Source organism: Salvia miltiorrhiza, chromosome 7 (genome assembly GCF_028751815.1).
Source record: "Salvia miltiorrhiza cultivar Shanhuang (shh) chromosome 7, IMPLAD_Smil_shh, whole genome shotgun sequence".
In the NCBI taxonomy this organism is placed as follows: Eukaryota; Viridiplantae; Streptophyta; class Magnoliopsida; order Lamiales; family Lamiaceae; genus Salvia; species Salvia miltiorrhiza.
Genome location: NC_080393.1, coordinates 38,320,887 through 38,330,428, shown reverse-complemented (window position 1 = coordinate 38,330,428; position 9,542 = coordinate 38,320,887). Strand labels below are relative to the sequence as shown.

Genomic DNA, 9,542 nt, shown 5'->3' with positions numbered 1-9,542 from the left:
CACAATCTCCATTATTTTTCTTGTATAGTTCTTTTTGGGCGTTTCAATATATTTGTAATTTGTGGGCTTGGCCTGAAGGAATATTAAATTGAATTAATGCTCCGTTTGCCCGATGATCGTTTCTTGGATTATTATTAATTTATCATACAACGATTAATCCTAACATGCTCCTATGAATTTAATTGCTGCACGTTGGAGTTATGATTACTTACTTGAGAAGCGTATGCAAAGACTGTCGATGATCGAGTTGATTGACTCCAGTTCTGATCTTCTGAATTGTATCCCGCTCAGCTTTCACCGTTGGATGGACAATGATCTATGAAAGTCCCAAGGCAAAAATCTGCTTTTCACGTGTGGGGCGCCTCTTCTGCTCTCTCAAACCCTAATTAATTAGTGTGTGTATTTCCCGAGAGCAGACATCTGTATTTAAATAAATAAATACGTATGGGGCGCCTCTTCTCTTAGTGATAGGCGATTTCTGCTCCTTCTAGGGCTAGGAGACTTTGGGCCAGTCCAGGGACCAGATACAAGGAATAAAGATGGGCCTCAAATAAATTAATTCTCCATGGTCAACTCAGACCACAATTAATTTATAAATATTAGTTCATTCCACTAGAGAACCAATATTGACTTACCCCTTTATTGCCGGTGATGAGTCGGGGCTTGTATTTAGACTTATTAAATCCCCATATTTAAAATATCTGACATCCATTAATTAATTAAAGCTCTGACAGCTTAAATTAATTAATCTCTTTGTAATCCTTAAGAAGTACCACTCAAACTTTATTATTGCGCCTGAACTTAATCAACCTGCAGGGTTTAACGCAATAAACTTTATTGAGCTCCTTAAGGGGATGTCATTATCCTATAACGGATACGGGTACTAATACAGATAATCAAATATCATATATTAACCGCTATCACCCAAGATACAGAGTACTCAAGTTACTATATAACTCTCACTCATAGTAAGTCAAAGTGATACACGAATTAACATATATATATCTGAAATCTTATTAGTATTAAGATTTTATTAAGTCACCGAGATCTTGATTCTTCACTTAAGTCAGATAGAAGAATACATCTCACTGTGGTCCTATCAATACGTTATGACGTACCGGTATAGACAAGTAGTCAAGACAAACTACTTCCATCTATACCGCAGCCTAAACCGATGACTCGTCCTAAAGTCATCTCGGCTGTGATCATTTTATATCTCTTAAGGTTATTCCAATTATATGGTCTTCTGTGATCTACAACACACCATATAATCTACTTATATAGAGATAGAGAACATACATATGCAATCATGAACACAATCAGATAGGAGATTAAAATAGTGAACATAGGAAACATTGTATACAAGCATAAAAGGTTCTTGCTTTCAGTATACAAATCCAACAATCTCCCACTTATACTAAAGCAAACTTTTAGTATACAATGTGTCTAAATACTAGCTATTACAACACTATCACTTCTTCTCCCACTTATACTGAAAGTTTTCTCTAAGTGGGTGGCATCAACCGCAATCCCATTCCTCGAGTATGCTTCCCGTAGGCCTTTTGCGGCAAGCTCTTCGTGAAAGGGTCAGCTAAGTTCTCCAAGGTATTAATCTTCTCAACCAGCACATCTCCTCTGTTTACAATTTCTCGTATGATGTGGTACTTTCTTTCTATGTGTTTGGTCGCCTTGTGGGTCCTGGGTTCCTTAGAATTTGCCACTGCACCCGAGTTATCACAATAGATTATGATACTCTTTGGCAAATTAGGTACCGCTCCTAGATCCAAGAGGTAGTTCCGGAACCATACAGCCTCTTTAGCAGCTTCAGAAGCAGCTACATATTCGGCTTCCATGGTGGAGTCTGCAATGCATTTCTGCTTTGCACTCCGCCATGATACGGCTCCACCTCCCAAGGTAAACACATATCCAGAGGTAAATCTCTTCTCATCCCGGTCAGCCTGAAAATCCGAATCGGTATAACCCAAAGGAGTTAGACTGTCTGATTGGTAAACTAGCATATAATCTCGAGTCCTTTTCAGGTACTTGAGAATATGCTTTACCGCAGTCCAGTGTCCTGGTCCAGGGTTCGACTGATATCTTGCAACCATGCCAACGACATAGCAAATATCAGGTCTCGTGCAAAGCATTGCATACATGAGGCTACCTACAGCGGAAGCATATGGTACCTTCCTCATTTCCTCAACCTCACTAGGCGTCTTAGAACACATGTCCTTAGACAGAGGAATGCCATGTCTGAAAGGTAGCAAGCCTTTCTTGGCAGTTTGCATGCTAAAACGAGCAATCACAGTATCAATGTAGGACGCTTGAGATAATCTCAACATCCTTTTCTGGCGATCACGAACAACCTTGATCCCCAGGATGTACGCTGCATCTCCTAAGTCCTTCATTTGAAACTGTTCGGATAACCCCTTCTTTATGTCTGATAATAGCTCAACATTGTTGCCAATGAGGAGGATATCATCTACATAAAGTGCAAGGAAAACCACATCGCCATTGGCATCTAAACGGTACACGTAACTTTCATTTTCACAACGAGTAAATGCATAGGATTTAATGACCTCGTCAAAACGCTTGTTCCATGACCTCGAAGCTTGCTTAAGTCCATAAATGGACTTCTTCAGCTTCCATACAAGATGCTCTTCGCCCTTCTTCACAAACCCTTCGGGTTGCTGCATATAGATGTGAAGGAATATTAAATTGAATTAACGTTCCGCTTTGCCCGATGATCGTTTCTTGGTTATTATTAATTTATCATACAACGATTAATATTAAACATGCTCCTATGAATTTAACAGCTGCACATAGGTGTTAGGAATTACTTACTTGTGAAGCGGATGCAGAGGTCGTTGATGATCGTGTCAAAGGACTCCAGTTCTGATCTTCTCGACTGTATCCCGCTCAGCTTTCACCGTTGGATGGACAACGAGCTATGAAAGTCCCAAGCTAGAATTCACCCTACACGTTCTGCGCCTCCTTTTTGCTCTCAAAACCCTAATAATTATCAGTATGTTTTTCCTGAGAGCTGACAGCTGTATTTTATAATAAAATACAAGGGAGGGGGCGCCAGATATGAGTGAGGGGCGATTTCTAGCCCTACTTGGGCTAGGAGACATTGGGCCAGTCCAGGGACCCTAAACTCTACACAGTTGAATTCACAACAAGAATTTTTTGGTTGTGAATTTACAACTAAAATTTAATTCACAGCCAGAATTTTGTAGTTGTGAATTTACAACCAGTCGAATTTACAACCAAAATTTAATTCACAACCAGAATTTTTTGGTTGTGAATTCACAACCAGTCGAATTCACAACTAAAATTTAATTCACAACCACAATATATTTTGGTTGTGAATTCAAGTAGTTGTGAATTTGAGTTTTTAAAGTTTGAATTCACAACTGAAACTAGAATTTATTTTGGTTCTGAATTCTAGTTTTAGTTGTGAATTCAAGAATATTAAATTGTGAATTCATAGATGTGATCATGAATTCAAAAACATTAAATTGTGAGTTCATAGATCTGGTTGTGAACTTAAGAACATTAAAAAAATAGTTGTACAGCTCGATCAAATTGATGTACAACACCAAAATACAATAATTCAATCTACCAACAAAATACAATTCCACTACAGATTATAATTACAACGTCCGTCTACCGATTTCTTTATGAAATACATTACACTCAATTAGTTCAATTGTCCAACTAAAATAGAAATAAAAATTAATATCCTGGATGAAAATGGTGGACGGCAACCCAAGCACAACATCTCAAGAAAGATCCAATCATCCCAACACATCAAGTCGAGGCCAGATAACCTTGAAAGAAAGACAACAAAAACGAAGCAAGTGAATTCATATCCAATTCAAATCAAGGCTAAACACGAACTTGGACGAATCTAACTGGATTTCATTAACTTACCTCTGGATCGGGTGGAGAGGATCTAGAGCCGTTGTTGGTGCTGGAGGTTGAGAGAGTAGAGGGAGGCCAGGACGTGGCGGCGCTGCCGTTGCCGTTTGGCCACGGACGGAGAGAGATAAGGGTAGAGGTGAGGGCGATTGGATTTGGGGGAGCTAGGGCTCAGGCGCTGGAGCTCGAGCAGAGAGGGAGAATTGTTGAGGGCGGCGGCTGTAGCAGGAGCTGTGGTCGCCGGAGGAGATGAGAAAGAGGGAGAACGACGGCAGTCGACGACGACTTCGCTGGAGGAGCTGCCTAGCCAGGAATTTCAGGCGGCGCTCGATCGATTGGCGCGGTGGTAGCGCGAGCAGCGGTAGGCTCGCTCGCGGAGGTGTGGCTCAATTTTGACACCAGAAGCCCTAGCGTCATCTCCGATCGGAGAGGATCGATCGGTGCGGAGGTAGCTCAAGCAGCGGCAACCTTGCTCGCGCCGATTTCCAGACCGCCTGTGATTTCCACTTCGAGAAATCTCGAGAGCAGCAATGGCGGTTTCCAGATTAGGCGGAGGAGAGGTTTTCGCGGATGAAGATCTCGTAGACGGTGGCGCGGAGGTCGGCATCGGAGAGTGTGGCGGCGGGGTGAAGTAGCAGGTGGCGGAGGAAGGGAGATTGGCGGCGGCGGCGGTAGTGAGAGAGAGAGAGTGACGCGAAGGTGAAGAGAGAGATGAGAGAGGGATAGAAGTGAGTGGATATTTTTTACTCCCTCCGTCCGCCAAGATTATGTCACAATTACTATATCGGGCGTCCGTCAAGATTATGTCACTTTCCTTTTATGGCAATGGTCCCACCATCCTCTTTAATATTTTATCCTTACTAACACTCTTTATTTACAAAAAATCCACTCAAAATTCAATCTCAACCACTTATCTCATAAAGTGGTGGGACCCTTTCTCCACTACATCAAAATCATCACCAATTTTATTAAATTCCGTGCCCAAGCAAATTGCCATAATCTTGGCGGACGGAGGGAGTATTATTTTAAAGTGAGGGTTATTTCCGTCATTTCAATCACAAAGTGGACAATTTTTAATGTTTTTATTTTAGTGGACAATTTTTATCTTTACAATATGAAAGTGGATAGTTTTATATATTAACTCATTTAAAATTGATTTTATTGAAAATTAAGAAGATAAATATTATATATATATATATATACAGTATAATATATTGCAAAATATACATATAATATATACGCTTTTTAGAAATATAAAATTAATAACAAATATATATCTATTCAATTAAAATTATTTATTGTATATAAATTATAATTTTTTTTCTTGTCAGACATGTAAATCTAATTTTTATCGAGATAAAATAAATAATAAAATTTATTAATTTAGATTATATGTAAGTTATTATTATTATTATTATTATTATTATTATTATTATTATTATTATTATTATGAAATGGTGAGATTCTAGATATGCCACATAGGTTAAGGTTTAATCCTATTATAAAGAAGATATTATTAATTATATTTATTAAGATTAATTTTTATCGAGATAAAATAAATAATAAAATTTATTAATTTAGATTATATGTAAGTTAATACTCCCTCCGTCCACCAAAAAAACTCCTACTTGCCCTTAAATATTTGTCCACCAAAAAAACTCCTACTCTACTTTTTGGACAATTATACCCTCCCTTGCTTTTAAAATTAGTACACCTTTACCTATTGGCCCCACTTTACTCTATCATTACTTATGTTATTATTGTTATTATTATTATTATTATTATTATTATTATTATTATTATTATTATTATTATTATTCTTATTATTGTTATTATTGTTATTGTTATTATTATTATTATCCTTATTATATTATTATTATTATTATTATTATTATTATTATTGTTATTATCATCGTTATTATTGTTATTGTTATTATTATTATTATTATTATTGTTATTGTTATTATTGTTATTATTATTATTATTATTATTATTATTATTATTATTATCCTTATTATATTATTATTATTATTATAATTATTATTATTATTATCGTTATTATTATTATTATTATTATTATTATTATTATTATTGTTATTGTTATTATTATTATTATTATTATTATTATTATTATCATCGTTATTATTGTCATTGTTATTATTATTATTATTATTATTATTATTGTTATTGTTATTATTATTATTATTATCCTTATTATATTATTATCCTTATTATTATTATTATCCTTATTGTTATTGTTATTGTTATTGTTATTATTATTATTATTATTATTATTATTATTATTATTATTATTATTATTATTATTATTATTATTATTATTGTCATTATTATTATCAAATAGCTAGTGAAAGATTAGTAAAAGTAATTACAATACATAAACACTACCCTTTTAGTCTTTTACACCACCTTTAAACCACCCTTTTCAGCTTTCTTAGTCTCCGTGCCGAACCCCAAATGAGAGTTTTTTTGGTGGACGGAGGGAGTATTATTATTATTATTATTATTATTATTATTATTATTATTATACACACATTTATTAAAGAAGATATTTATTAAGATTAATGAATCTTTAAATAGAATGTAATAGTTATTAATTAATAAATGATGAAGAATATATGGTAAATTTTGAAATGGTGAGATTCTAGATATACCACGTAGGTTAAGGCTTAATTCTATGGAGTATTATAAAGAAGATGCGCAATGGATAAAACCAAATCTTTAATTATGTATTTATAGTTTAATATTTTTTGGATATTAAAATTGATTAAAAATTTAGAAAAAAATAAGAATGAATGAGAATTGAGGAAAATTAGAATAGAGCGATTATACGGGGCCACGTATGATATAATTTATTTTGCTTTAATATAATATATATATATATATATATAAACTAATAATATTAAATATATTAAAAATTAATAATAATACACAAATTAGAATTACAAACCCTAGTTTCTACTTTTCTCCAACTCCCTCGGTCCCTCTAGGTCGCCGCTCTCAGTCTCAGCCCTTCACCCTGCCCATCTCCCTCCCTTTCGTCGCCCCATTCACGACCTCACCCTGCCCATCTCACTCTCAATCCAGTCGCCGGCGAAGGCGAGGATAGGCGGACAGCATATTCCATCCCGCTAGATAGCCGCCCATCTCTCTCTCTTTTACAGCCTCGTAGACGGCCGGCGAAGGGAACTTACAGGTGACTCCCGACTCCGTCAGCTTCTCCATGTCGCCGCCGCCATAACAACCACCTCTCGCCGCACCGTTCGCCGCCAGAACACTGCACAGCAGCACAACCGCGAGTTCAGCGGCTGCACCATTCGCCGCCAGAGCTTCACCTTTCGTTTGCCGCCGGCCGAATGTCGATGTCCACCACAGGATGCTCTGAATCTAAGGTCAGAAATTTGTCTATGTCTATTTTGTTAGATTGAGGCATTGATGTGTTCGAAATTCAGCTATTTTGTTAGATAAGTTGTTAGATTTATAACTATATTCGAAACTTCAACCGTCATTGTTAGATAAGTTGATTTTGTCGGCCATTTTCGACTTTGGTTCGAAATTTATGAATGACAGAATGAGTTTATTATATTGGAAATTTATGAATGAGTTTGTTAGATTCAAGTAGATCCGTGGATCTAGATCTGTGTACCGAACCTGGATCTGGATCCCAAATTTTCAGATCCTCTGGGGCGGATCTGGATCTGATATATTAAAATGGATCTGGATCTGGTATTGGTCAGATCCGGCTACTGCTCTGCATTTCTACAAGTCATTAAGTGCCAAAACCCTTTCCCACCTAAATTACCCATTTTACCATACGTGTCTTTCCTCTAATTCTTGTATTTTTTTGGAAACTATTGACCGTCAAATATTCTTGACGCCATTGATGTTTTTATCAAGCTCTTCACTTCTAGTACTTCAGTTACATATGTTCTGTCAGAAATGATTACGTTTCGCAATTTTTGATGTAATCCGTATGATTGAACTCATTGATTCTACGCTTGTTGGATTTTTTTATGCTTCTATTTTTCTATAAATACGTAAAAAGATTTATCAATGTTAAGGAGCTCTGAATTGTCTGTTTCTCGATCAATTATGTTTAGGTCACTTGGAAAAATACCATATATTGTGGTGTGATTTGGTATATATACTGCTCAAGCTGCTCTTGTTATCATTGATTTTCAGCTACATTGAATTATAAATAGTGCTGCTCATTTGATCTATTAAAATTATGCCTTTTGTCCTTTTCATTTTGATTTGTAGATCATATTTTATTCTTCTGCATAAAAAGATGTTTTTTTGTTTTTTGTTTTATGTTCTTTAGTTGTATATACTGTTTCTTGGAAGGAAGGTTTTTGGTGGGGAAAAATGGGCAGTAATATCATTGATTTCTTTCCTATAGGAAACAGTCATTTGTTGATATCCATTAGCAATTGTTGCAAATGGCAAATGCTGTTGCTTTGAGTTGCACTGGCCTCCTTGAATACGGTGTCATTGCTAAAACAAGCAATTCAAATGTAAAGTGGGGAACTTTTAGTTCAAGATCCTCATCAAGTTCCTTTAGAGTTGGTGCTGTGCAGGACAGTGAAGGGCCTCGACGATTAGTTGACATTATACGAATCATACCAGATGTTTCACGCAATTATTTCAGAAGCCCGTCAAGAAGGGCACTCTTTGGCGGCATCTCTCTCTTGGGTGGCTTCTACGTCGCCCAAACCATCTCTCTTTCTTTCGGAGCTTTAGGTGTCAATGACGTTATAGCAGCAGTGCTGTGTGTTCTAATTACGGAGTATGTGACGAGGTTCTATTACAGCAGGCCCAAGATTACCTTCGCGGTCGCCCTTCTGAACAATTTCAAGATGGGTTTCACTTATGGTCTCTTCATTGATGCCTTCAAACTAGCCAGTTGAATTCTTCAGCTAGCTTCGTTTCTTAATGTTTCCCCTTTCACTACTCTACAACTGTATTAGCCTTTATGTTCCCTATCTTTGTTTCTGTTTCATGGTATTCCATTTTGCTCCATCGCCTTGGGGCTATTCCATATTATTGTTTATATCTCATTGTAGGTCAGAGCAAAATCAAACCGGAACTGCCAAACCGAACCAAACCGTCGGTTTGGTTTGAAATTAAAAAAATCGAACCATTTTGGTTAGGGTTTGAAAAAACGGTGCGGTTTTCAACCCGAACCAGCCTGAATTAAATATTATTAATAAATTATTAAATATATATAGTTTGAATAATTAATTATTAAATAATTAAAAATTAAATTCATGTTTTAGGGTTTTACACTTTAGTACTTTACACATATTAAATTATAATTGTATCATCTAGAATTAAATATTATTAATAAATTATTAAATATATATTTTAAAATATAACGGTTTATGCCAAATCGAACCAAACCAAACCAAACCAAAAATTTACGGTTTGGTTTGATTCGGTTTCGGCCATCTAAACGGTTTGGTTTGGTTTAAAGTTTTATAGGCAGTTTGGATTCGTTTATTTTTCCTGTACGATTCGGTTTTGACCCGAACCTCCTGAATGCTCACCTCTATCTCATTCTGTGCGAGATATGTAAATGATTGTCAATACCCCAGTATATA

The 9,542-nt window shown here is 35.8% G+C and overlaps 1 protein-coding gene across 2 annotated transcripts; it reads left to right on the top strand.

Annotated features, from left to right (window-relative positions):
* The first annotated feature begins 6,879 nt into the window (after positions 1-6,879).
* Positions 6,880-8,985, top strand: LOC130992895 (uncharacterized protein ycf20). 2 transcript variants are annotated; one of them, XM_057917659.1, is made up of 2 exons: positions 6,880-7,334; positions 8,520-8,985. In XM_057917659.1, the coding sequence occupies exons 1-2, from the start codon at positions 7,299-7,301 to the stop codon at positions 8,847-8,849; spliced, it is 366 nt and encodes a 121-aa protein (XP_057773642.1). In that variant the 5' UTR covers positions 6,880-7,298; the 3' UTR covers positions 8,850-8,985. The 2 variants fall into 2 exon arrangements, with proteins under 2 accessions (XP_057773642.1, XP_057773641.1); XM_057917658.1 differs by having other exon boundaries at positions 8,342-8,985.
* Positions 8,986-9,542: the final 557 nt, after the last annotated feature.

Excerpts from the sequence above, each read along its gene's own strand:
- LOC130992895 (XM_057917658.1), top strand. The coding sequence starts at position 8,382 with ATGGCAAATGCTGTTGCTTTGAGTTGCACTGGCCTCCTTGAATACGGT.